Source organism: Poecilia latipinna, unplaced genomic scaffold, assembly GCF_001443285.1.
Source record: "Poecilia latipinna isolate Pla-1442-1.1 unplaced genomic scaffold, P_latipinna-1.0 Scaffold1365, whole genome shotgun sequence".
In the NCBI taxonomy this organism is placed as follows: Eukaryota; Metazoa; Chordata; class Actinopteri; order Cyprinodontiformes; family Poeciliidae; genus Poecilia; species Poecilia latipinna.
The window spans coordinates 361,379-389,033 of NW_015113981.1; the positions used below are offsets into that span (position 1 = coordinate 361,379).

Below are 27,655 nucleotides of genomic sequence, written 5' to 3' on the forward strand. Positions count from 1 at the left end.
CCAATTTACTGTCAACTTCAACGATGTACCTTTGATTAAAAAAAAATTTCCACCAAAAAAAAAAAAAAAAAAAAGAAATGTACAAGATATAAGAAAGAAATGACCATTGTAGACAAGATAAAAAAGGAGAAATAAATTTGCCAAAACACTGACATTTTCTGGGGAAAACAAGATTTCTAAGTTCGAAAAGTCAAAAATTTGGTAGAAAAAATTGAGATTAATCTCAGAAAAATTCTAGAAAAACCAAGGAAATTTTGATTGAAAAGTAAAAATTCAACTTAGAAATCTTCTAGAAAAAATATTAAATTTCTGAGATTAATCTCAGAGTTTGAGTTTTTCAGGAATGTTTTCACATCACTTCACTTTTTCCACATTTTGTTTAGCTACAGTCATTTTACAAATTGCATTACATTAATCTCTTTCCTCAAACCTCTATACACTAATACTGGGACGAGTATGTGGGATAACTTTAAGAGATTTCAGCAGATTTATTCAGATTCAAGTGAGCACTGTTTAAACACGACAACCTACCGGTGTATTGTTGGTTGTTCCGTCCATCTCAGTACGATCACAGCGACCTCTCCTCTGACGGCTACATTCTGCAAGAAAAGACACAGAAATACAAAGATTGAGTGATCTTAACGTATCAATGAGAGGCCACTTGAATGTAATTTAAGACAAAAAAACCCTCCAACACAAAGGGTGTTTTGTATCAATTTTTTATATCAATAGTTGGATAGGCACTTTTTCCTATCCAATTATTGATATATTTATCCAAAAAATAAAATGTATATATTTTTTAAATGAAAAAAAAAAAGAAAAAAAAAAGTCAACAGATTTGTTGAGCAGACAGGGCAAATCTTAATTTCTTCATTTTAGCTGCGAATGCATCCTTTGCAACAAATAATCAAGCGGTCCCTTCACTAAAGGAAGGATATGATGTTGCATTTTAGGCAACAAATGTTTATTTTCTTATTTTAAAAATGTACAAAATAATTTATTTTTATTTTATATATATTTACTCTAACATTGCATAAAATCAGCTTAAGTGGTTAAATGTAAAAATCTGCAAATATTTCAACTTTTCTATACGACTAATCATCAGAATAATCAATAGATTAATCAATGACTAAAGTAGTTAGTTGCAACGCTATTGTAATCTAAGCTGCTGGCAATAAAAGTGATATCTTTATTCCATCTATAAAATTATCTACCATGGTTACAGTATCAAAGTTTGCAAATATGAGTTCATTACAATACCAACTGATAATGAGATCAGAGATTGGTTATTTAACAAAAGTTCATCTGTTTTACAAACTGAACCAGATCTTCATAAAATGAGCATTAAAAATAATGACCAGATTTAAATAAATGGTTATTTTTTTCCAGACGCTTCAATCTGATATGAAATGTGAGCAGAAGAGATGATTTGCTCACTGAATTGGACCGTGTGTTGCTGAAAATGCAAACAGCACGGTGACATTGTTTTTCAGGAGGAAATGATGCGCAATAGCAATTTCATTCTGGATGCTGATGGCTCAGAGTTGAAGTGCATAAATGAACAGGCAGCAGCAGACACTGACGTCAGAGAAACAAAAGGCCACTAGGTTAAATTACTTCTTTTTTTATTTATTAAAAAATTAATTAGCTTCTAAATTAAATTACTTTCAGTCCAGCATTTATACTCAACACAACAGCTATGTAGTGTAAACAATGAGAGACAAGCTGGTTTCAGCAGAGAAGCTCCTAAAGCTTTCCTGCCAGTCAAAGCAACAATGTTATTGGTTTAGAGGAAATATTACGTTTACCAGTGGATAAGCATGTAATATGTGCTGAATTTTGGAAAACTGTTACCACAGGATACCACCAAGCAAAGAAAAGCCCACTGGAGGCATGTATCCAGTTTATTCTGACCAGAAACGTTAAAGCGCAAGGCAGAGAAATACACAATGACCTGTGGTTGCAGTTCAGAGAAAAGGTTATCACTACAGATGTTATATTCTCCATGTGTGGAAGAAAAACAATATACCACCAGTAGTTTCTGTGTGCAATTATTTTCTTTAATTTAAATGAAGTCCTGAGCCAAAACCTTTAACTTTATGAGATCATGGCTTCTCTGTTATTATTTTATTAGACAGATTTGGTCCATATTCAGTAAACACACCATAGCAGTTTTCAAAGGTTGCAGCCATAAAGTTTGTAAAAAAAAAAAAAAAACTGAAAAAGAAGCTTTAACCAAAATAAAGTTCAAAACTAGTTTTCAGATTCTTGTTCTTTTTGTTTTAAGTTCCAGCATTTTGTTCAGTTCCAATTTTTTCAGCTTAGAATACTTTTCAGCTTCAAATAATTAATTTTTAGTTGAAAAAATAGTTTTTGTCTCGCATACATTTTTTCTTAAATTTCAACATTATTTTTCAGTTTCTATTTTCATTTTTTTATTTTAAAGAAATATTTTCAGCTTCATTTTTTTCAGTTTAGATTTTTTTTGTTTTCAGCTTGAAGTAAATAATTTTCAATTTCAAATTATTTTTTAATTTCAAATTATTCTCTAACATTTCAATGTTATTCTTCAGTGTCAGCTTTTTTTTTAGTTTTTACATTGTGTTTACAAAAAAATCAGCAGTTTTTCCAGATTTAAGTAATTTTTTGTTTTTCAGTTTAAAAATTAGTTTTCAGCTTCAAATACATTTTAGGTTTCAAAATAATTTTTTGTTTCAAATAACTTCTGTTGAATTTAAGTTTTAATTCTTTTTTTTTCAGATTCAAAAACATTTTTTAACAAACTTTATGGCTCCAATTTAGCTCCATAGTCTACATGCAAATAAGGTTAAACTGAACAGCGTCACCTTTGCTAGCCAAGTTAGAACTGAGAAGAGTTCCTTCCCTTTCATATTTTTAGTAAGGTCTTTTACAAAAAGTTAATATAAGTTAATATGTTATTTAGTTGCCAACTCCTGATTAGTTGCTTGCATTTTTACTTTTAGTAAAAATGCAGGCAACTAAAGCATTGGGTGCTAATAACCCAATGGTGACAGCTATCAGAAAAAGTATGTCACTTCTGGAAAAATTTTCAATAATTTTTGTTCACAACAGCGTCTGAAATTCAGCTCTTAATTTTGTCCGATTTCCATTAAGGTAAATTAAATCTTCTAAAATCTTCAGCTTTGAGCATGAGACTTTTTTCTTCTTCAAGAACCAAAACACCAAGCACTGATGTCATAAACAGATCAATGACATTATTATTTTTTAATGTAATTAAAGCTGAATCAATTTTCAAAACATCTAGCTCTAAAAGGACAAACACTGATGGATTTTGCGACCTACATGTGTAAATAGAAAATAGTCTCCATGCTTAGATTAAATGAAAATCCCCAAACTCACAAAATATAAAAACAGACAAAAAAAATTACGAGTTCTGCTTTTTATTGTGGTGATTACATCTTAGCTCTATTCTTGTAACATACTGCTGCCCTCTGGTGTTAAAAATAGAAACATGCATCTCACTCATAAAACTAAACATATCTAAATATATTTAGACAATAATTATCCTTTTTAAAAGTAATTATCCTGCCTTTGTGAAAACATTTTTCACAAAGGTAGTGGGCTTAAAGTAAGGTAACCAACTGTTAGCTTTTTTCTTTAATTAGTCCACAGTTATTTATTTTCATTCAATGTTTTATTCAACTGGCGACATTGAAATAAGAAAAAAAAGATAATTTGCTAGAGATATAAAGTTTTAAACATTTAGTTTTGAATTATTATGTCATTGCGTGAGATATTTGAACATGTTTGTCTTAAAAATGTGGTCGAAAATATACATAAAGTCTAATGTATCATCTAAATGTTTAGTTTGGGCCCATTTCACACCCAGTCATGATTTATAATATTATTAGGTAAAAATGTTCCACTTTCAGATTATTCAGAATTTAAAAGACAAATGTTGAGCTAACATTAGCTAAAAAGAAACCAAATCTCTCTTTAGACTAGCTAGTGTTAGCTTAAACTGGTACAATTGAACAAGGTTAGCCTTCACTTTCTTGCAATTAGCAGAACTCTTCTTAAGCGGAACGCGAAAACTGCATTTATTAAAACTTTTACTCACTTTAAAAACAAGGAGCCATTGTTCTAAGTCAAGGGTGTCCAAAGTCGGTCCTCGAGGGTCGGCATCCTGCATGTTTTAGTTCTCTCCCTGGTTTTACTCACCTGGATCAAATGATGGCTCATTAGAGACCTAAGGAGAACATAACATGCTGAAATGATTGTTACTACCACCAGGAAGAGAACTAAATCATGCAGGATGCCGGCCTTCGAGGACCGACTTTGGGCCCCCCTGTTCTAAGGTTTCTGGTAAAATCCCTGCCTCCCTGGTTGTATTGCGCGCACCAGCACACGGGGAACAAATCTTCACAAGGGAATACGATTTTGCACATGTCACGAAACATGTCAAATTAAGTCGGGACGGGACGTTTAATAAATGTCTGATTTTTGGTGATACAAAAAGAAAAAAGATATTGTATTTCTTGAATCTCATGTGAAAATGACAACTGACAATTATTTAAATATGCCCTTTCAATTAAATTGATGGTGTATATATGCTTTCATGTTGTGGAAGCCAAATCCTGCCTTTTTTCTGATCATTCAGATAGTAGAGGCAATCATGACTCTTTAGGCAAGAAATGATCAAAGTTTGAACTTGACAAGACAGATAAAAATAAAAAATAAAAGAAAGAATTGCATCACTCCAACATACCTTATTCCAAGATGCCTGGTAGTGAGCGGTTCATTTTATTCAGGTGTGTTGAAGGCATGTGTCTAAAAGTTGCAGGATAGTGGCTCTCAAACTGGAGTTAGACACCGATGTAGGTTGTTGGTTGTGTGAACTAAAATAAAATAATAATAATAATAATAATAATAATAATAATAATACAATTTTCTATTCAGCTCCCCCCCATGTACAGACCTATGGAAGGGATTGACAGTAAGCCTAGCTTTGTGTTTTTTCTCACTTGGGTATATTTTTGACAGATAATTCAAGGACTTGAAGCCAAACATAACAACAGGTTAGGCAACCACTGCTTTCAGACTCCTGCACGTGTCTTTTCATCTCTCCTCCAGGGTGTGATTTTTGAATTTTAATCACTCCATTACTGCTGACTTTCAATTCACGTGTCCGAGCCACGACGATTTAAAAATAACATTAAAGGGCTGATGACACCCAGTGGGTTTCAGAAACCACTCTTCCATAGATGTAAATAGACGATGACTAACGATGACAGCTTTTTAATGTCTCACTTGATTGTTGATTTCCTCTTAAAGTCCTCCCACTGATGCATGAACATCAGAGTTCTCTGCAAACCATCTGCGGAAATTACCCCCATTTTACCTCGGGAGGAATTAAGTTGACGTGTTTTTTTGTTCAATAAAGTGCATGATATTGGCCTCACATACCTGTTGACTTCAACACAAGGAAACTGTGACATCTGTGTGTGGACCAATAGCTGCGTTTCCATTAGAAATGTGCACAAAACTTTGTGCAAAGACAAGAAATCTGGAGGGGAATGTTTAATACTTTTTCACAGGCCTTCAGAAAACTCATAATTCTTAATCAAATGAAAATTATGGAAGTTTGGTTCCAAGAACATTGTCAGCTTTAGTCATTTAATACAATGTTCAAAAATAAAAATCTGTCCATTCTTATCTTTTAATTCCAAAACTCATCCAACTTTCAGAACGCAATATTTCCACCACATTTAACTTATTGGTTTTACTTCATTTATTCCGACAGCTCATTAATTTTCCCACAGAAACCGTGATAACAGCAAAGTAACTGGATTAAAGAACAGTCAGGGAGACAAAGTCGTTGAACTTTTGAGACAATTTATTTATTTAAATTTGAATTCATTTACAGCAGTTCCACTGAAGAGAAATAGGGGTTTGAATGACACCTTAGCCACATGGAAACCTATGGTCCTATCTAGTGTATGTACAGGTTGGAGGATGCAGCTGGACAGTGCAGAAGGCACAGAGTTGGCTTAATACTTGCGTAAAAGCGCTGCTAACGTGTCGGGAGGATAGGGGAGTGTAATGACGGCACTGCATTTAAGGTTATTTTGTAGAGCAACCATCATTTTAAAACGGTACAACGTAAAAGGAGCATGTAAAACTGCATTGAAAACCCAAAAACCTTTAAGTGTACACTTGATTTGTTTCTTAAGTCGGCGTGATTTACAATATGTGAAGCAAAGAAAAGTAAAACTGGACAATGTTAAGGCAATCTGCAGTAAATCAGAGGCAATTCTAGCGAAAAAAATAAAATAAAATTACTCAAACATGGATAAGAAGCAGGCAAATTCAGGTTACACATGATAATAATGACAGTTTGGCAACTATGATCAACCACACACCCAGTTTCCATCCATCACACAGGTCTGTCAAGAATGAGCTACTAGACTTCAAAGCAACAACAGTGGAAGCAAATGAGATGATAAATAGATTGTGATACATCTGAATCAGGAAGACTTTGTCCAGAAAACAAAAAACAGTTTTCAACCATTCACCAACACACAAACCAAAAAAAATAGAGCATCTGATACCACAAAATTAAATCTTACCACAAAAAGATACATCTTATAACATGTAAATACCACTCAAACAAAAACTGGATTCAAGTAAAGCCTTTCAAACTGACACAAAATAAAGAGAAAAACAAATTATATCATAGTTTAAACTCACTTGGAATTGTTGCATCTCAGATTTAGATTATGCTGCTTATAAAAAAGTACATTCAACAGGTACATTAAATATGACACAAAATTATAGTACAGAGGTAAGTCAAAGTTACCGGCAACCACGACTGGGAAACAAAACCATACAACATGACAAGCAGGCACACAGTAGATCTTATAACTCTGCTTCTCCTCCATAGAGACTGTTGGGAGGTTAGATTGTGATAACACACTTAAATTAACAGAGTTTGTGTTTTTTTATAATATATATATATATATATATATATATATATATATATATATATATATATATAAAATGCGATAAATTTGGAAGGAAACCAATGAAACTTTTGCCCAAAACATACATGCTGAGCAAGCCGAGGGGAAAAAAAATGAAAACAAGAATTGCTGAGTCGCCGGTTGCCGTGGAGAGCTTACCAAAAAGACATTTAACCCCCAAATAAACACTTACAGCGCCTAAACTATGAGCCATATTGCACATATTCATGAACAGTCACTAGGAGAACCTTCTGGTGGCTACGTGTGAATTTCTATGCCTCTTTTGTGTTTAAAGTTGGAGATATGACGAGTTAAAGAAACCAATTGGAAAACAAACACCATAGAAATATAATGGGAGTAAATGAAGCTTAATGCATGCTCGTCGGTCTTGGGGTATTTACTAAAAAACAGCGAGTCATAGAAGAATGATAGACACATTTTTTGAAAATAAAGAAAAATGCCTACATGTTGATGTGTAAATTGTGGATGTGGTAATAAAACTAAAAACATGAAATCGGTTTAAATTGAAAATTTTCATAAGATGCCAGAATGCGTGTGACTCTAGGCATTGAAATGCCAATAGAGTCCAGTATAGTCCAGGGCAGAGGTTGCGTTAGACTTTTTTTTTCTCTGTCATTTTGACCGACAGGATAAAAAAAAAATCCTTTGTACTATTTCTACCTGTCAAATTATAATCACATCCAGGGTTGGGGTTTCTCACTACGCTCAAGATCACAATATGGTCAACAAGAAAATTTTGCTTAAAAAAAAAAATAAAATAAAAAAAATAAATCACAGCTTACCATTGCTAAATAAGTCACATTTTGTTTAGATTTGTTTGTACATTTCTCAACATAAGAAAGCTCAAATTTCCTGACAATAAATGTCAGGATCATAGTGAATAACAGTAACTGATCTAAGAATGAGGCCAACTCAATGATGGAACATCTTTCCAGGTGTTTATAAAAAAAAAGTCTCTATGAAGGAGATTTCAGAGAATGTCAGTCTACAGCCACCTTTTTAATCTACAAATATCCCAAATCCACTCACGCTTATTCACACAGCTGTGGGGTTTCGCCCCTTTTTGTCTAAAGGATTTATGTCCAATGGTAAATATGTGGTAGTATTAATGCAGTGAAGCGGTTGCAATTAAATGGTCAGCAAGACTGTTATGTAGAAATACATCTGTTAAGTGCTGACGAGCTTTTTTTTTTTTTAAATAGCCCCTGACATAAATGTACCACCGCCTCTGAATGATGCCGTCAAGCGGTTGATTTAATCTGGATTTACGTTTTGACAGCACTAGCTAGTAAGTTAATATAATCATTTTTTACACAGATGCAGACCAGTTTATTGAATTTGAGACAGTTTACATGTGATCTCAATGAAAATAAAACAAAATGTGCCAGAATTATGAAGGTGCTCCAAATATGCAAAAAAAAAAAACTGAAGATGTGCAACTGGTGTGAAATTGCACTTTCAAGTGGCTCAAAAACTATAATTGATGGATGGTTTAAATATTGAGTTCCAGTGTGTGACATTTTGGGGTAAGAGGAAAAATGAAGAAATAAGTAAAAATTATTATTCTTTCGCTGATTCGTAGTTTCTGGGTGTTCATTTTGTTGCAATTTCTGAATTTTGCCACCGGGTGTCACTATATACACAACACACTGGAGCTTTAAATAGAACAACAAAGACAAAAAGAAAAGCAGACAGTCATTTAGCAACAACAGGCCTAATAATCAGCAGGAAACATCCAAAACAAACATTGGTCTGTGAAGGTATGAAGGTGGGTCAGGTCTCGTCTGATTTCAGCTGGTCCACCGCGGGTAAGGCAAGATGTTACTGTGTTATGTTTCCAGGTGCAGCTGGAAAGATGTCCGCTAAAAACTACACAAAGTGAGGCGAAATGGGAGCAAGATAGGTGATGAGGGAGAAAAATAAGGCAAAGACGCTTTCTGGGTGAAATCTGTTTGTCAACCCAAAATATGCAGAAATGATTGGACTGATCGGATACCACCCATATATTAATGGATGAGATTTTCTTTAAGATTGTAGGTGTAAAATAAATAAGTTAAATTGTTTTTCTGACTTCTTTCATTCTCCTCGCTGTTTGATCTGAGAGGACCTCAAACTACTCAACTACATTTCAAATGACCCACCAAGTTTTTAAGATCAGTTTAAAAGCGGCTCCAGGGAAAATTCACAGTAAAGTTACTGAGTCCGGCCTTCATCTGTGTTTATCTAGCGGTCCTGGGATGGCACATGGGGAACATGGAGGGAAGGGGGGCTAAATAATCCCAAACAAAAATAAACAAGAGCTTTTGCACAGAATAATCAAGAAAACCAACAAATATTTACACCACAGATACAGGCACTTGTATATCTTTGGTTGGAGAAACCCCAACATTGCGAGAGTAATGCATTCACAGAGCGTTTGTACCCCTTCATGTATTTCCAGGGATCACTAGGCAACTGGGATGTAGATTTTTTTCATTTCTTCTGTGTTTCTGAGTCCATGTTACAGGTAACCTCTGGCAGAGCTCTCTGCTGTCTTTTTAACCCTCTGACAGCGCCACCTGTCAAAAAAAGCAAGAAATAAATGCAAGTCAGTTCAGCTTTCGACAGAAAACGAAGCAGAGAGGTTTCTTTGATTTTCAGTTTGGTCTGATTTATCCAGTGTTAGAAAAGCATAAAATTAAGAGACAATTATGTGAGAGAAATTAGATTTTTATAAATTTACAGTCGTGATGAAAAGAGTTTTTCAGTGGGAAAAATGTTGTATTTCCATTTTCAGTGTTTTTACATTTAGAGTATTTCCCCATCAGAGTCTAAAAAGTTATTGTTGCCTCCCAAAAATGCAAGAGTCGATTTTAAACAGGTCAGACAGAATAACAGAATCTATAAAAAAGGATCAACACTCAAAATAGTGACAAAGAAAAATTCAATCTTATGAAATCCTTTTTATTCTTTTTTAGTAGACCTGAGAAATATGTTTTGACCATTACTGCTCTTGTGAACTAAACTGTTCGGTCATGGAAGAATATGTTAATTAACCAAAAGAAATGAAATTAATCTTCTTTTGAAGGTCTTCAGTGTTAAACTTGACTCGATCCCAGACTTTTAGAGGTTGTGTATTTTATGAACTGCAGAGCGATGAGATTTTACCATTAATGGTGGGATCACCTCTACAGACTCGGAGGAAATAAAAAGGACTATAAAACAATAAATGGTCAAACTCTAAATTCAAGGGTGTACACTGCATTCCTCTTAAAAGTCAATGGGACAATTTTATTTTAACTACATATTAAAAAATAAAGGGGATGAGACTGCATTGTTTTCAGTGATGCAGTGTGCAGCTTAAATGTACTCTATGTAATACTAAAACATCTAAAAATGCATGCATGGCTGCCATCAAATAAATATTTGACATGCTTTGCAGTTTATAGTCCATCTCCAACAATTATGCTGTCAAAGTCTTTAATAGTTAAAAGATGAAAAATTCAACAAATGTTCAATGTTAAGCTGGAAAACAAACCTAAAAATGATGTTAGCATGGCTAGCAGAAGCTAGAACAAGTAAAACTATCCAGATAAAAGTCTGGAAGAGTCTGTCAAGTTTAACAACGGCAAAACAAAAAAAGAGGTAGAAAGCAAAAAAGCAGAACAAAAACAAAAACTAAAACAGGAAAAAAAAGAAAAGAGGAAAAAGAAAAAAATGAAGGAAAGAAAAATTTCTAAACAGAGAAACTGAAAAAAAGGAAAGAGAAAAAGGAATTAAAAACTAAATAAAAGACAAAAGAAAAAAAGGAAAAAGAAATAAAGAAAAAAGTGGAAAGAGGCAAAAGAAAAAAATGGCTAAAAACAAAAAAAAGGAAAAATGGAAAAAAGGAAAAGAAAAAAGAAGAAAGAACTTAAAGGATGAATAAGGGGAAGGCAAGAAAATGTAAAAAGAATGATTATATCTGTAATGAAATTATTTTGCTATGAACTTTTATGACTTCCAGCCAGTTTGCCAAAGGAGACTCATCGACAACAAAAGTGATAAACATGGTAAAGGTAAAAGGTTCATCTCTCTATAGGTGTCAACCTTATGAAGTGTTGAAAAAGAAAAAAGACGAAGAGCTTTTCTTTGGGGGTTAATAAGTGAAGCTTCTTCATTACATTCCAACAAAGCTACAGGCAACACCTCCACTTAAACTCCTTTAATAGCAGATGAAAGTGGGTAGTATAAGCAAGTTTGAAGAAATGAGAAGAAAAGCAGCAGTGTGATTGGATTGTGTCTTAGGACCAATCAGAGGTCAGCTGACGCTTGGCTGAAACTACCTGTTGAGGTCATAAAGCACTGCTGGTGTCTGTTGTACCTTCTCAGGACAGAAGTCAGGGATGGTTTGTCGCACCTTGCCAGGCCGTCCCTTTATGACTGCATAGCAGAACATAGTGATGACCATGACAAACAGGAAGTAGCTAGTGTGCATCAGGTGCAGGTTGATGAGGGAGCGGTCGTCCTGGAGAGAAAAGAGTTTATAAATATTCCCTCATTGATCAAATTACTAAAATTTCCCTCTGAGGGAGATAAGTACAAGGTAAAGCTCTACATATTTTACTAGCGCCCCCTTTAGGAAACAGTACATTTATAATACTGCATGCCGACTTGATGTAAAAGACATTTTTAATTGGGATTGGAATTTTCCTGGTCAAATAAAAATAATGACCCACAGCTGCCTGCAAGGATAAACAAGTTCAACTAACCATCCATCTATCCATCCATCCATCCGCTCGTCATCTATTCATTCTTCTAATCTGCTCACCTTCTAACATGTAGACAAAGATATGAAGTTGAAAGATTTAAATCTTCTATTTCAGGTTTGTCTGAGGTTAGGTTTTTTTCCCTAATTTTCTAAATATATCCCAGTACGACCTCATAAGAAGCTATCCTGTAATTTCCAAATATTGGCATCAAATATTTATTGGATTTCCAAAAAAATCCAATAAATATTTAAACATCTGAAAAGTTTAAATCTGAGTTATTCAATTTATCAACCATACTTTAGGAATCCAAATCATCATAGACACTAAAATAGAAGTAACTCCATAATAAAACTCAATATGAACCAGTTTCTGTTGACCAGTGAGCAAAATGGAAAAGCTTGAACTGTTGACCAGGACAGCAGGATCACCAGGATCGCAGCTGTGAAGTTGAATAAATCCTGGCGGCTAAAGTCTGTGCTTTTCTCGGCTTTCAGAGCAGCGAGAGAAAAACGAGTAATGATGGGAGATTTTACAGTGAATTTCTGTCATTTTAGCAGCTTTTTGCAGGCTTTTTCACACTGCTGCTGATGGTGCAAGGTCAGCTGGTGCCAGGAAATAAAAAAAATGTGATGCAATCAAAAACCTCTCTCCCTGTCTGGTAGACTTCCAACAGCTTATTTACCTCTCCAAGAGACAAACCTAGTTTAGTCTGTGTAAATGTTAAGGAGGCAAACCAGCCTTCCTCTTCTGTCACTCCTGAAGTAAAAGGCATGTGAGATTTTAATATTTCTTTTTTTTAATAGTCAACTTAAAAGAAAGTAAAACAACATTTTTTGAGCTTCTTGAAAATGGAAACCTGGAACTCACATCTGGGACAATGACGGTGAGTTTGGGGTTGAGTGCATGATACACTTTGCCAATAGCTCCTTTGTAACACCAGAAGGGATTGTAGTCCTGACTGTACTTGGTGTCTGAGTCACGGACTGTGGTGAACACCTTGTACCAGGATGTAGCGTTGGTGTACGTCTCTGGGACGCAGTGCGGCGGCTGCCTGCACAGGGAAACACAAAACACACAATCAAGTGATTTGTTGACTTTTGAAGCAACCATTTCAAAATGAAATATTGACTTGGCATCAATGAATCAAGTTGTTTTAAAAAGGAACTGAAGGAAGAGTAAGTAGGAAAAACTGGGAAGTCTAAGTAGATTCCAGGAACACTTTTTTGTTTCAAACATTATTTTTATTAAAATTTTTATAGGAGCAGATTCCAGGCATACTTTATTCTCATACTGCAGTTCATTCAGTGGATAATAAGCAGCTTGCAGGGCAGGAGAAGCTGGACCAATGAACAGATTTTAACAAATATGTTTCTCTTAAATGACTAAAAGTGAAACTGAAAAAATAATAATCTACTTTAAGTATTCAACTCTAAGAATAAAACACCACCTGACATCAGAATAAAGCTGATAAACTCTAAACCACAATATTTTTGTACCTTTATTTATGTATTTATTTATGTTTGTTTCTACAGTTACTGTTTAATTGCAGAAAGCTACATCACATCCCTGAGGTTTTCTAACAACCTGGAGCATGTTTTTACAATTTTTTTATTATTATTTTTATTTACTTATCTATAATTGTTTGTTTTTTGCTTCTGCAAATTTACAGCAGCATATCTGATACTACGTCTGACGCAGGTTCCCTCTCACATTTCAAACTAAAGCTGTAACAGTTCACTGTGCAGAAGGACGGATTAAAGCAGAAAGATTTGCAGGTGTTGAATTGTTGACGAGATCAAACACCACGACTACATAAGCTGTTGGCAAATCACAGAGGAGCTCTTATGTGGGGTAAAAGAGTGAAACAGCAACCCTGGGGTTTTATCCTACTCTCAGGGATGGATAGAGGCAAAAACATGATGCAAACTTTTCAGAAACAAACCCATAAAATAACAGCAGAAGAGATTCACGGAGCTTTTAAATGTTCCTTTAATAAATCTGTAAACCCTGCAGTTATAGCATGAATATGCCTCAACGAGATCAGTTTTATACTTTAGTTTCTAAAGAGGATCTCAGGACCCCCAACCTAATGACTTGTGACTCATAGTATGGTCAGCTTAAAAATAAAGTCTCAGATTTGTTTTAATACCAAATCCAATTTTAATTTTCTCACTTTTTTTTCTTTAAGAAAATTACAAACAAACAAAAAACTGTCTTTTATTTCAGTAATTTATTCTGTAAGTTGACTTGAATTGAAAGTTAAAGTAAATAAAAGCTTCTACAGAATTTGGTGTTCAGTGTCGTCTAATCCAACTTAGTTGTAGTTAGCTAGGCTAATTTTTTGATTAGCGCTTTAGCTTTTGTTAACTTTGAAAACATTCAACACTCTTAGCTTCCCCTAAATAATTTTTTTCAGATAAATTCTAAAAATGCTAATTCAGTAAAGTAACAATGATACCTTCAGTTGTTATGAAAATGCTATATATTAAATATGACTTAAAATAAATTTTACGTCGCAATTTAACATCTTGAAACTGGGCCTGTCTCTTTAAAAACTCCTGCTCTTTCTGAAACTCCACATATGACTTCATGTTGTGATGACTTCATGAAGTCACCAAACATGGCTCCTCTATTGATACTTTAACAATGCTTTTACCAGCGTTGCACTGAGAAGTAGCCTGTATAATGAGCTCAGCGGATACGCAGTTCCACCTGGTGTTTGCTAAATACTGCTGGCTAGTCTGAAGGAGCTTTGTGGGGGAGTTGCGCTCTGTGAGGCGGAAGTTTGGAAATCTGCAGTTCTGGGGAGGAGCTGCGTCTCGAAGGCGGGGCTAGATCCACCCAGACGTTTTGCAGAGCTGAGTGGTTGCTATGGAGATTCAAGGATTTCTCAAAAATGCATGAAAGTAGGCAACACTCCAGGTATGCTTTTGATAAGGGAATAACATAGTAATGATAAAATGATTTAAACTCAAAGTTGATTTCACATTACACTGTCTCTTTAAACGGAAGGTGTGACGTAGAAATTTATGGATAGCATATTTAACTTCTGATTTATTTAATAGAAAAGAATCTGGAAATACAAGCATTTTTTTCTACACATAGAGGAGAGGCTAACAGCAAACTGTGGGAAACCGTCCAACTCACACTGTGACTGGGAAGATATTGCTGGCTGCTGTGATGGTCATGCACGTGCTGAACACCACCTGCTCACAGTGGCCGTGCAGCACGCAGTCATCTGAGTTCCAGGACACAGGCAGAGTGAACGTGATGTTTATTTCTTCATGGGCTTCCCGGCCTGAAATCACAGACACCACAGCAGAGCGTTCTTTAAATGCCAACATGTTGATTAAGTGCAGAGGAGACTACTCAATCAATAAACTGCATAAAAGTTTGCAGGGGCAATGTTTTACCTGCTTTTAATGCAGCAGCAAGTTGCATAAGCAGAAAATCTGAGAGCTTCAGCAACAATATTATTAAACTACTTCCTTAATAATGAATGACAGACTGGGTTTGTGGGCTTATGCAAGATTTATTTAATGGAAAAAGGACTTAAGAAGATTATCAGGTGGACTACAGGATATGACAGAGGATTGAAAGGAAAATTAGATGGAGACCATGGAGCAGCGACTGAGAAGTAATTTATAACCTGCCAAGCTTTTTAAGTTAAATTACGGTTCATAAATCAGAAGATTTGTTAGAGAATAAACAGCACCATAAATACCCGGGAACCCACCAGACAGTCATCAAAATCTATAAAAACCAACCTATTCTCACAGGAAGCATGGTAGCGGCGGTATCACTGTGTGGATTGACAACATGGATGGAGCTAAATAAAGACCAAAACTGGATGATAACCTGAACAATTCTCCAGAAAAGATTGGCGGTTCCCCTTCCGGTGGAACAATAACCCCAAACAAATAGAAAAGCCAGAAAGTAACAGTTTCGATCTGATGTCTTCAAACTGTGGCTTGATGCAGCCGCAGCAGAAACTCTGCAGTCTGCTTCACCTCCAGGGTTTCAGTTCCATGGTCAAGTTTCTGCATGCAGATGCTACATTTTCCCACATTCCTTCACTTTCCCACAGCGGATTTTATCTACATGCTTGCAAAATGTGTTTGACTCTGAGTGTGCGTGACATTTAAATCAGTTTTAAACTTGATAAGAGAGAGAGCAGGTTGACCTTTCCCAGGAAAAACACCTTCATCAGAGCAGGCTCATCCTGTTGATGTTAGATTAAATCCACACCGACGCTAAATATTTGCACTCACAGTGGCAATGGTTATCCGTTTTAAAACACAAGTTTTAGATGATAAAGCCAAATCATTCAGCTACAGTTGAAACCAGAAGTTTACATACACCAGGCTCAGTAAAAAGGTCTGCCTGGGCATAGTATTAAAGTATTTTGCTGTGATGAGCCGTGAGCAGAGAAAACCGAAGAAACAAAAAAGTTGTGAAAACACTCACTCAGGTATCGTACCAGGTTTGTACACTTTTCCCACAGTAAAATTCAAGAACTTTTCAAGGAATTTCAGTGTAAGCTTTGAAACTTTTCCAGCACCACACTTTGTAGATAAAAATAATATAAATGAACTAAAGATGAAGTTTAAATTCATTACGTTATATAATTTATTAATATCTTGTGCTGGTATTTTACATCCTACAGCAGGGACAAGGCAAAAAATAAAATAAAAATGTATGTTTTGAAATGTCTTTCACACACACCCTATATACCTGACTGGTCCAAAAAAGTCACAAAAAAATCTCTAAAAAATATTATTGCTAAGATTTCTGATATTTAGCAAATAGGAACTATTTTGGTAACTCTAACTGACCTAAGACAAAAAACAGTTTAGTCTGATTTACCTTAAGATGGTGAAAAAAATGTGTTGGCATTTTTTTTTTCTTTAAACATTTGGTTTCAATTGTAAGTATCGTTTTCCAAATTTAGACTGGACATTATTATAATTTTGAATATCAAGCACTTTCCAAATCTTGAAATTCAAGGATTTTCAAAGATTTCAAGCTCCTGTTTGATTCCTGACCATAAAAACATACATATGCTGCCTGAGAAACTTTCAAGACCTTAAAAGTAAAACTCTACAGCAGCAACTAGAAGTGAACCAATCAGATATTAATATCCTGAAATAGAAACAAAATCTAGATCAGATGTCAGTGACAATGTGCCAGATCCGGAAGTGCAGATCTGTTCTAATTCTATGCTTTGTGCTCTGAGTGATGTCATGCTTTATTATTTATTTTACATTATATTTAGAATTCCTAAGTATACTTTCTGAACCATTTGAAAGAAGGTTTGTTGCTCTTTATTTTTACATGTTTGACCAAAGTAGCCAACCTGTTGTTTCTTTATTATTTATTTAACATTGGTTGTTTTAATTATGTTTTAATTATTACATACAAGTAATTTAACATTACTTGTATGCACTGACTGAACAAATTAAACTTGTGTTGTTTGACCAAGCTTGTAAAGCAATTGGTGCATTTGAGTGTGCTGTGTTAGTGCAGGTTTATCAAACAAAGTTGTTACTCAGTATATCTATGCATTTAGAAATTTAAACATTTTAAGTCAATTCAGCTGTTTTTCTATACAGATCGTATCGGCCGGTTCTAAACCTCTGATATCGGTAGATCGACGCTTCCCTATTGGGAAATGGACCACAAATAGACAGCATTGTGTCACCACTACACAATGCTGCAGTAGCACAAAGTGTAAGTATAGAATGTGCATAAAACTATGTTGATATTCCACCAATGTCAAAGAAACACAATTTCAAATTGCGGTGTTTCCATTAAATAAGAAATGGAAGAAAATCACTTTTGTTAACGCGATAAGAGATTTAAAACATTCCACACCATCATCCTTCCACTTCCTTCCTGTCGTCATCTTTGTGGTTTGCTCCAGTGTGAACGTCCAGTTGTTGATCACATGACTCGTGTGATGAAAAAAAAGTGATTTCATTGCAGTTTTGCAAAATACACTAATTCTGATACAGCCAAAAAACCATCTCATACTAGTTCAGAAACGTTTTTTTAAATTGGCGTTTCCATTAAGCAATTTTATTTTCCATGTCAAATTGTGCAACTAGGTCAATGGAAATGCAGCTATTGTTGGTTCGCTACATTCAAATAAAGTCACCTGGCAAACCCAGACAGAAGGAATGAATTCCATCCATCTAGCTGCACACCCACCTGACAGGCCGACCTGCTGCCCCAGCACTGTGGCGTACAGGTGGGTGATGTTGCGGGAGTAGCCTCCAAACGGCCGCACAGGGTCCAGCGTGAGGGTGATGGAGACGGAGATGTTGATGGGACCCGAGTCCTCCAACAGCAGGGGGGGCTGTGTGCTGGAGCGGGCCTGGCCGCTGGTCACCACCAGGCTCTCCGGGGTGGTCGACTCGTTCAGGCCGTGCTTTATCGTCTCGTTCTCCGACACGCAGAAGTCCAGGTCGTTGAAGCGCAACAGGAACGTGTTCCAGTCCTGAGGCACAAATCTAAACTTATTAAACTAATTGAGGTTTTCTGCACCGAGTTGTTGAGATTTGCATCCTGCCTACACTGAAATGCAAATCCTTCATGCAGCTTCTGCTCAGGGTGTTCAGACACAGAACAGCACAACATCAGAGTTTGCTTTCACTTTATGCAGTCTGCAATTACAGCTTTACACATTTACAAAGTCAATGAAGCAAAGATCAGAGTTCGTCCATTTTCCCCATTAAACTAAAAAATTCAAGCACTTTAAGCATTTCAAAGTAAGTTTTCTAACATCTCCAGGTCCAGTTTGGAGATATAAAAAATATACAAATAAAGTAAAGCAAACAGTCTCAATTCACTATTAAATGACATCATTTACCACTGTTGTTAATAATGTCATGTGATAGTATTTTACATTCTGGAGCAGGCAGGGAGAAAAAAAATCTAAAATAAAATGTTATATTTGGAATAACGCAAGACTTTATACAGCGATCAAGCACTTTCCAAACTTTGAAAACACCTAATTGTAAGAAAAGCTTGGGAAAAAAAGTCACCTAACAGAAATTCAAGTATTTTCAACAATTTCAAGCACCTGTACAGACCCTGAAGGTTTCATACACTTCACTCTAATTATCCTCCTAAAATGAGCAACTTGGAGAGAAACATTTACGATAATTAAATGGAAACTGTTTTTTAAAGAGTGATGTGGATTTGTCGTACCTCTGTGAGCTCTGGAGACTTTATCTCCTTAATCTTGAAGAAATAACCGATGGTCAGGAAGGCGATGGCCACCGCACTGACACTGATCATGAAAATGACCAGAGGTGGACGGTTGGTGATGTAGCCTCTTAGGTTTTCTATGGGATTTAACAGGAAAACCAAAAAAAAAAAAAAAAAAAAAAATAGAAACATTTCATACCCAACATATTAAAAGGTGTCGACCAGTTGGAGGTCACTGGACTGTATTAATGGCATGAAGGTGATTTGATCAGGGTGCAACAAGAAATTATTTTGTTAATCAATTATTCTGACAATTCATCAATTAATTGGGGATCAAACACTTTTTCACTGAGCTGCATCTCTGCCTCATTAATTCAGAAACTTTTTTCCCAGTGAGCTGCTTTCTATTCATCATCACATCCTTTTACTAGAGAAAGATCAATCACAGTTACAGCCACAGAGACACTTCCTGGCAGAAACTAAAACAATGACTCATTTTTGATAAATGGTTTTAATGTTTCTATATAACACTAAAAAAATAAAGAGTCTGCTTTGACAAGTTACCACTCCAGCTTTATTGTTCCATGGAAGGAGAACAATTAGCATAGCAGAGCTCTGCCTCTTCAATGTGGCTTTGCTATAAACCACACATTATCAGCAAGGAGAATCAATAACACAACCTAAAACTGCAATTAACTATGTTACTCATATTTTCTACTTTATTTTATGCAACTACAAAGCCAGAAACGATAATATTACCATCTTGTGCCAGCATTAGCTTCCCTTTTTAGACAATTTTCTTTTTTTCTTTTTCATATTTGTATGTAAACATTTGTAGGTTAAATACTATATGGACTGTCAACAAAAGGTTTGTATGATGGCATATTAGAGCCATTCCAGATAGAAAAAAAGAACATAAGCTCAGAAATTATCCAGAAAAAACAAGGACATTTCCTAGTTTGAAAGGTAGAAAACTGGGAACCTTAAAAAAAACAAAACAACAACAACAACAACAACAACAACAACAAAAAACATGGAAATGTCTAAGTTTCAAAAGTAGGAAATTGTAAACTTTTGAAACTCAGGAATCACCAAGTTTTTCTAGAATTTCAGAGTTTTTGGTGAAAAATTACTCTTTTTTTTCTACCTCCATTGACTCTAATACGACATTGTAGATTTGAAGTAATAATCACAAGATTTCAATCCAGGAAGGTATACATTATAATAGATGCACAATATTATTGCTATAAATGTCAGCATCGGCCAATACTGGTGATTTTTTTAACATATCGGTACGTACTGGTCTGATAAGTAAAACGGGGCAGATACTACCAACTGATACTTATTTCCATCTTTTTGCTGTTTGTGTTTGTTCACTGTGTTCCAAAGGTAGGAAAAAATTAGAATGCAGTTAAATATATCAGGTATCAGTCTTAACAGTAATATAAATGCATCAGTGCATTCTTATATTATTTAGCTTAAAAACTGCCCCAGTTATGATAAAACAAGGAGCAGCATTTGATTTGCAGACCTGAGCAACAAATGCAAGTTAATGCCCATGTTTATATGTGGCTCATATTTCACAATAACGATGACAGGACTGGTATCTCCATGGTAACAGATAAGTAAAGCATAGCATACACAAACACAGGAGAGAACAAAACCAGCAGCTCCATTCACTGCTGCACACATTTATCAACGGCTGGTTGGAAAAACTGTTTAGACGGAGCACAGGTCAGGAACAAAACCTTTAAATGAAGCCATAATTCATGGAAAGTGCTTAGCAAAGTATTCACACCCTCTTGAACATTTCTACATGTTGCCAAACTATGACCTCAAACTTCACTGTATTTAATTGGGATTTTATGTGATAGAGCAAAACAAAGTAGTGCAAAGTTATGAAATCAAAGCTATCTAAGCTGAATAAGCCAATATTTTTTTGAAATACAATTTTAGTTAGACAGACTTCATAATCTGTTTTAATTACTGTTTTGAATGTTTTTATAGTTTGGATATTTAAAATGTTTCCTCAGGTCCAGTGTTAAATATCCTTTAGAAATGTAAGTTTTATTTATCTTTGAGTGGGAATACTAATATAATCAATATATTAGTTGGAAATTGTCTCAAGGTAAGGTAAGGTAAGGTACAAACTTTATTAATCCCATAGGGAAATTAAGATTGTCTGTTGCTCACACATTAATTCACATCCACACACATTAAAAGTGGTCTAATAAAAGAACTTAACAATAAATACATTAAAAATGCTAATTACTCCGTCTCCCTCCCTTAACCATCCCAGTATTGTCAATGTGACAATATTATCATTTATCACAAAATATTTGAGGGACAATTTATCATATAGCAAAATTTGTTGTTGTGACAGGCACAACATGCGTATCCAACTAAATGAAATCCAGTTTAACCCATTTGTTTTCATAGATGTGTGTCATTTCATCAGAGTCACCAGACTGTCATACAGCAACAGCTGTCAGTCAGAGGCCTCTTTAGGTTCGTTGGAAGACCGACTGCTACAGCATCACCACCCACAACCACTTTCTGAATATACTTAGATAATATGAGATTTCCCTTTGGGGTAAATACTAATTCAAATTTGAAAGCAAGGGAATATATGAATATAGAAAGCAAGGCAATAGGCTAATTAATAAGCCTCGCATGTCTAGTGTTACAGATAAAAAGAGAACACGATCTTCTCATCTATTGGCTAAGACAAAAATGACACTGTTACCCAGGTTTAAATATTAATTAAGAACCATGTTTAGCTAGTTTCGTTAAGCAATTGTCGGGTTAAACTAGCTATCGGCGTTGCTGCAAGGACCAAACTAGGCTCCAGAAAATGTCGTACGTGATAAAAGTTAGATAAAAAGCTCGCCACTCACCATTTTTCCTTGTTGTGCAAGCGACGGGATGCTAGGTGTAGCTGGGAGGGAGCGCTGAGGGCCACAAAAAGGGCTGCGATGTGGCTAGCTAGGTTGCTGCAACGCAGCTAGTCTCCTCTAAATTTATCGCCGAGAAACAAAAGTCTGCGCTCCAAGCTTTCAGCATACGAGACAACGCATATACTGCTTCCCATTCTTCGCCTTTAATATTTCCGTGACTCGACAGAGAAACAAATATTCATCTTTAGGTTTGGAATAACGTCAACATCTTCCTGCCGACATCTGATCCGCGCGTCCTCGCTTTGCGTAGGGAGAAGCGTCGCGGTCTTGTTATTCCCGCAAGATGTACGCTCGAAAATTTACGGTTGACTGTAGAGGACAGAATGGAGTATGGAATTTACGTAGCAATAACGCATTTAGCGTGTTTACAAATGGCTGGGGGCTGTAGTTGCGTTAAGTTACCGTGGGAAACCTTAAAGTCACCGGGAAAGGGACACACAGGCTGCTGTGTATTTTTGTGCTGTTTTTTTAGTTTGACTTTTTCTGGTTTTGTTGAGTTTATATATTTTCTGTAGCATCATTTGATAAATTTAAAGTCCATTTTCTGTTTTACCATCTCTGATTCCCGAGACTCTTTGAAAGCAACGCAATAATAATCACCTTTTTTCAAACATAAATATGTATGGAGACCAGCGCAGTATTTATATCGTAAATATACCCTGGTAAAATTAGGTTTTAAGTAATAAAATGTTTCTTCTGTCTAAGCAATGTTATTTGAAGTTCTGATTTGAATCTAATAAAGAATCTTTGCGGGGGGGGTGAATGTGGGTGAATGTGCATTCATTTTTCTTTTTCCACACCATATTCAATTTTCATTGTAAATAACGTATTTCTGCCATTTTGATGTATAAACTTGACCAAAACAGTTTACTCTTGAGCAACAAAACATTAGATGTCTAACTTTGTCAAAACGACAAAGCAAAAGGGGTTTTGTTTTTCAAAAGAAGCAAATAACTCAGAATATCGACCTTTTATTTTCAGAGAATAGCATAACTCACAAAATGCATGGATGGGAAATGCAATAATTAACATATGAATTAAATAAGAAAATTAGCATTCTGTTCATTATCCCTCTGTATTTGTATTATGTCAGAGCCTGTATCGAAACAGTTTAAACTACTTGCTGCAACTGAAATGTTGTCTTAATGTTATATTATTTTTGAAATGAGATTTACATCAACACTTTGCCGACATTTTAAACAACCAGGCTGATCAGTTTTTGGTTTCTACTTAGGTTTACTGTTTCAGCCTTAACCATTATTTCCTCCGCTACAGCAGAGGGCGGTATGCGTCCGTTCTGCCACACTACGGTCTGCAGTGCAGCTTGTAGCTAGCAGTTAATTTGTGTTGCATCAAGCTAATGAACGTCACACTGGGAGTTATCGGATGATAGTGGCTTGGCACAAACACAGTGACACTCATTGTCTGCGCGGTTTTTCAGTCCTTGTCAAACGACGTTTTGACTAAAGTCCGAGAGGTTAAAGTCCTTGTCAAACGGCGTTTTGACTAAAGTCCTAGAGGTTAAAGTCCTTGTCAAACGACGTTTTGAATAAAGTCCGAGAGGTTAAAGTCCTTGTCAAACGACGTTTTGACTAAAGTCCGAGAGGTTAAAGTCCTTGTCAAACGACGTTTGACTAAAGTCAAAAGGGTTGGAGACAGCTTTTTATTTCTCTTTCTCACTGTTTGCGTTTTAATGATTTTTTTTTAAACTCTCTCACATGCTGTTTTTCTTTTAATTATGTAGAGCACTTTGAAATGCCTTGCTGCTGAAATGTGCTATACAAATAAAATTTGATTGATTGATTGATTGATTGTATAATCTTGGGAGAATTTATTTTGTATACGTAGCATAATTTTAACATACATAACATAACATCTCATGTCACAGCGGTATGTGAAATAAGATTTCACATAATATACGATATCTTATTTTAAGTTCATGAACAGCTTTTATTTTGCAAATGCAAACCGGAAGTACTAACAACTATATAGTAGGTCTAAATACACGACTGACACGGGGCAGCTAGCTGGTTGCTAAATAACAATGAGGAGGTAGCAGATTCAGTTGTATCATCTCCTTTTACGCATCTTCTACACGGTACAGTAAAAGCATTCTAGTGTAATTATCGGCTAAATTTTAGATAATGTTCAACAATGCAATGTTTTCTTTATTTTGTCACGTCAGTTGTAGCCAGTACAGGACAGTGTCTGGCTAATGCTAACTTCCAGTTGTCTTTGTAGCATTCAGCTTACTTTTATGATTATTAAAGTTTTCGCTTACAAAATAAAAGACCGTGACCAAAAAATACATTAAATTGGATAGCTACACTGCCTAAGATTCATCACTAGGAATACTAATGTTACTTATGCTGAATTTCTGTGCAAGTGAAATACTAAGATTTCAGTCAAAACAGCGAAAGATTGAAAAATAAATACAAGTTTCATAAATTAAATCTTCATAACAAAAGACAATTCAGTTAAAATATATGAGGTACATTGCAAACAGTATATCAAATGTTTAAACCAACTTTCTTCTGTGGAGTTTGGCAGCTTTTTCCTACTCTTAAAGTTTTCAGAGGAATGTGTATTTGTAAAGGATACTGAATCCTTTGTCAATAAACTGACATCCAAATTTAAGAGATGAACCAGTTTTGTTTTAAGACAGCAGTAAACTTTACAGAGTTTTGTTTTCAGCAGTGGTGAAAAAATGTTTAAAAAAATTAAGTTAAATCTTTTCAAAAAAGAAAAGAAAAAAGAAATGATGACTTTTGAAGACTTGAATTGAGTGCACAAGTTTTAATTTATGAATTTTTCGTTAATTCTTTGAGGGTGAAAGGTTATACACAGCCTCAAATATAACTGCATCCTCTGATTATTGGGTATTTGTTCTTTTCAACTTGTTGATAAACCACCTTTCATTTGTTTTGTTTCTTCCAGCTACTTTCAGTTTGCATCTGGTTCTTGCTCATGTTTGATTAGAAACGGATCAAAATGATTCTCTTCTGTAACTTTTTGTTTTTTTCTGGTTTAGGCTCCAACTTCCCCAGAGTCACAACTACATGCAGAGACATCTAATTTTCTTGGTTCAGAAGACTGTCTGTGTGGGCCGACAACCTTTTGGTACACTAATCCGATGTAAACAACCTTCAACGTTTTGCAGAACATTTCTAATTTCATCTACCTCTGATCAGCGAAAATCCTTAGCTTCCCATAAACACCATCTTCAAAAAAGACACGCTCCCTGGACTTCGATTTGCCGGTGCTTTTCTGAGTGGCCAGATATGTCGGAACAACGCTTCCTTGTGGAATATGCCAAACGTGGCACGGCGGGGTGCAAGAAATGCAAGGACAAAATCCAGAAGGGCATCGTGCGCATAGGGAAAATCGTGCCAAACCCTTTCAGCGAGTCTGCTGGCGAAATGAAGGAGTGGTATCACGTGAAGTGCATATTTGAGAAGCTGGAGAGGGCCAGAGCCACGACGAAGAAGATCGAGGACCTGACGGAGCTGGAGGGCTGGGAGGAGCTGCAGGACGAGGACAAAGAGCTCATTAATAAACATGTTTCAGGTGCAGCAGAGAGCCGATAAATCACCTACTGCTTAATCTAAATCTAAACATGGTGTTCAATTCATTTATCTAAAATTAAGGCCTTAAAATATCTTATTCGCCAGAGAAAATGTAAATTGACCTTAAGTTAATGAAAATCTCATTCTATATAGGTTAAACAGGCAAAACGCAAAAGATTGCATTATGTACAGACATTTTCACTCAGTATGTCTTATTACTCAGAGCGATTAAGGCTAGCAGTAGCAAGCCATTTATACTTACTAGCTAGCTAAAGAGTCATTAGCAATGTGAGAAGCACAAATCTGCTGCCGTCAATAAAAGATGGCAGAAATTTAAACGTTTTGCCTCCTGCATTTCTTTTGTACATCTCTGCTGGGATATAGGTCTTACATTATATTCATAATGGTCTTTAAAAACCTTAAATTTGAGCAACCTTGTTAAACCACTGACTTTTTTTCCATTATGAATCTTTAAATGTTGCTAGTTCAAGATTTGCCATCTTACCTGGTAAATCAGCAGGTGTATCAATAACACTTGGCGTGAAGGTCAACTTCTTAACCTTTTGGTAGGAAAAAAAAAAAGTTTGGCTTCATAACATCCTTTAAGGTTGAGGTGAAATGACTGAGAATCAAAACATTTATGAATGCATTTAGAAGTTATTCGCTTAATCAAAATTTAATGCTTGAGTCTTTTTTTTATTTTTTTTATTTTTAACTTGTCAAACCTCTTGTTTTGTAGACCTGATGGCCAAAGTCAATGCTAGTCCTAAAAAGAAGGTCCAGGCCAAGTTGAACACCACTGGTCAGCTCATGGCGCCCCCTGCTGACCCTTCTGTCAATGCTCCGAGGAAGTTTTCTGGCTTCACAGGTAAAATGCATTCACCCTGGATTAACATAACTAAAGTGTCTTTCAGTGCTGCCCTTACCTGAAATTATATTTTGATGATGCGGTTTAGAGGAAATACTTGGAGTTTGCTGTAAACAAAATCACAGAAATGCAAAGTTTTAGTTAAAACAGAATTAAAACTTTGTGAAAGTTAAACAAACAGCATTAAGTTTGAAATTACTTTCACACAAATGGTTTAGACATGAACTGGCCACCAGGGGCTTCAGGTACGAAGCAGCTGCGGATTTTCCCTGAATCCTGTTGGCCGCCTAAATGGACCAGAACCAGTCGGATCCAAATCCATTTCTTTTGTACTTTTCAATCAATGTGAAATTGAAAACACATGACTCCACCCTTATCATGCCCACGAATAAGCAGATATTGTGTTCAGTATTGCCAAGTTGGCTTTATTAAAAGCAACTTTGGTCTTGTTTGTTTTCTTTTTCTGAAAGTCAATTGCAAATGTATTGAGTTAAGTTGTTTTTTTGGGGGGTTTCCTTTTGAATGTGAAGATTGTTATTTGGGTTTGACTTTTTTCAGAAAAATGTAAAACCACTGTAAAATCTTTTGGATTTGCGTGGTTGCCAGTTTAGATTTTTTTGGGGCTTGATTTCATAGAGCTGGTTGCTTGTTTCTCTCGCGAGATCTGGCAACACTGATTGTGTTTCGTGTTTGATTCTTTTTTTTCCTGTTGGTACAATTAGATTGATAACATGATTCCTTTCAATTTTGAAACTTTGGCCATAACTTCAGAGCTAAAACCACACAGGGAGTAGAACTGGCAGATTTGTCAGAGTTAGAAAGTGTAAAAATGTGGTTTCTGTCTTTCTTTCTTTCTTTTTTTTTTTACCGCTCCGCTTCATTCTGTCATCAGCTGCGAAGGCTGGCAGCTCCGGTAGCTCCAGCAGCCCCGGACTGTCGGCGTCCCCGGCGGCCAAAGCCGGCTCCAGCAGCGCCCTGTCCACTCAGCTCTGTGATGCCCAGCACAAAGACTGCCTCTTCAGGGAGTTTCGCAAACTCTGCGCAATGGTGGCTGAAAACAACAGCTACAACAGCAAGACACAGATTATAGAGAAGTTCCTGAAGAAGGGCACAGGAGGAGGTTGGCCTTAAATTTAGTTTACTGTTTTTTGTTTTTTTTTGTGTTTGCTTATATTGTGAGATTTTTACCCTGTTTGTGTTTTTTTTTTTTTTTTTTTTTTTTTTTTTTTTTTTTTTTTTTTTAAACCATAATACTTCCAGGTGTTTTTTTCCGCGGTGGTAAAAGAACAGGTTCAAG

General features: G+C 35.7%; 2 protein-coding genes across 4 annotated transcripts in view; one reads left to right on the forward strand and one right to left on the reverse strand.

Moving 5' to 3' along the window:
* Positions 1-8,208: 8,208 nt before the first annotated feature.
* On the reverse strand, positions 8,209-22,234 carry tmem248 (transmembrane protein 248). 2 transcript variants are annotated; one of them, XM_015056207.1, is made up of 7 exons: positions 21,865-22,234; positions 18,968-19,126; positions 17,966-18,254; positions 14,903-15,053; positions 12,623-12,806; positions 11,330-11,511; positions 8,209-9,583 (listed from the first exon to the last, which is right to left on the reverse strand). In XM_015056207.1, exons 1-7 carry the CDS (start codon positions 21,865-21,867, stop codon positions 9,526-9,528), a joined length of 1,026 nt encoding a protein of 341 aa, XP_014911693.1. In that variant the 5' UTR covers positions 21,868-22,234; the 3' UTR covers positions 8,209-9,525. The 2 variants fall into 2 exon arrangements, with proteins under 2 accessions (XP_014911693.1, XP_014911695.1); XM_015056209.1 differs by having other exon boundaries at positions 11,368-11,511; positions 21,865-22,232.
* A 1,516-nt stretch (positions 22,235-23,750) lies between these two features.
* lig3 (ligase III, DNA, ATP-dependent) overlaps positions 23,751-27,655 on the forward strand; it is an 18,723-nt gene continuing 14,818 nt past the window's right edge. The window contains exons 1-4 of one of the 2 annotated variants that reach the window (XM_015056210.1): positions 23,751-24,022; positions 24,956-25,491; positions 26,230-26,358; positions 27,251-27,478. In XM_015056210.1, the coding sequence (XP_014911696.1) occupies positions 24,984-25,491; positions 26,230-26,358; positions 27,251-27,478 (865 nt within the window). In that variant the 5' untranslated portion in view covers positions 23,751-24,022; positions 24,956-24,983. The remainder of the gene's footprint in view (positions 24,023-24,955; positions 25,492-26,229; positions 26,359-27,250; positions 27,479-27,655) is intronic. The other variant, XM_015056211.1, reaches the window with a different exon arrangement.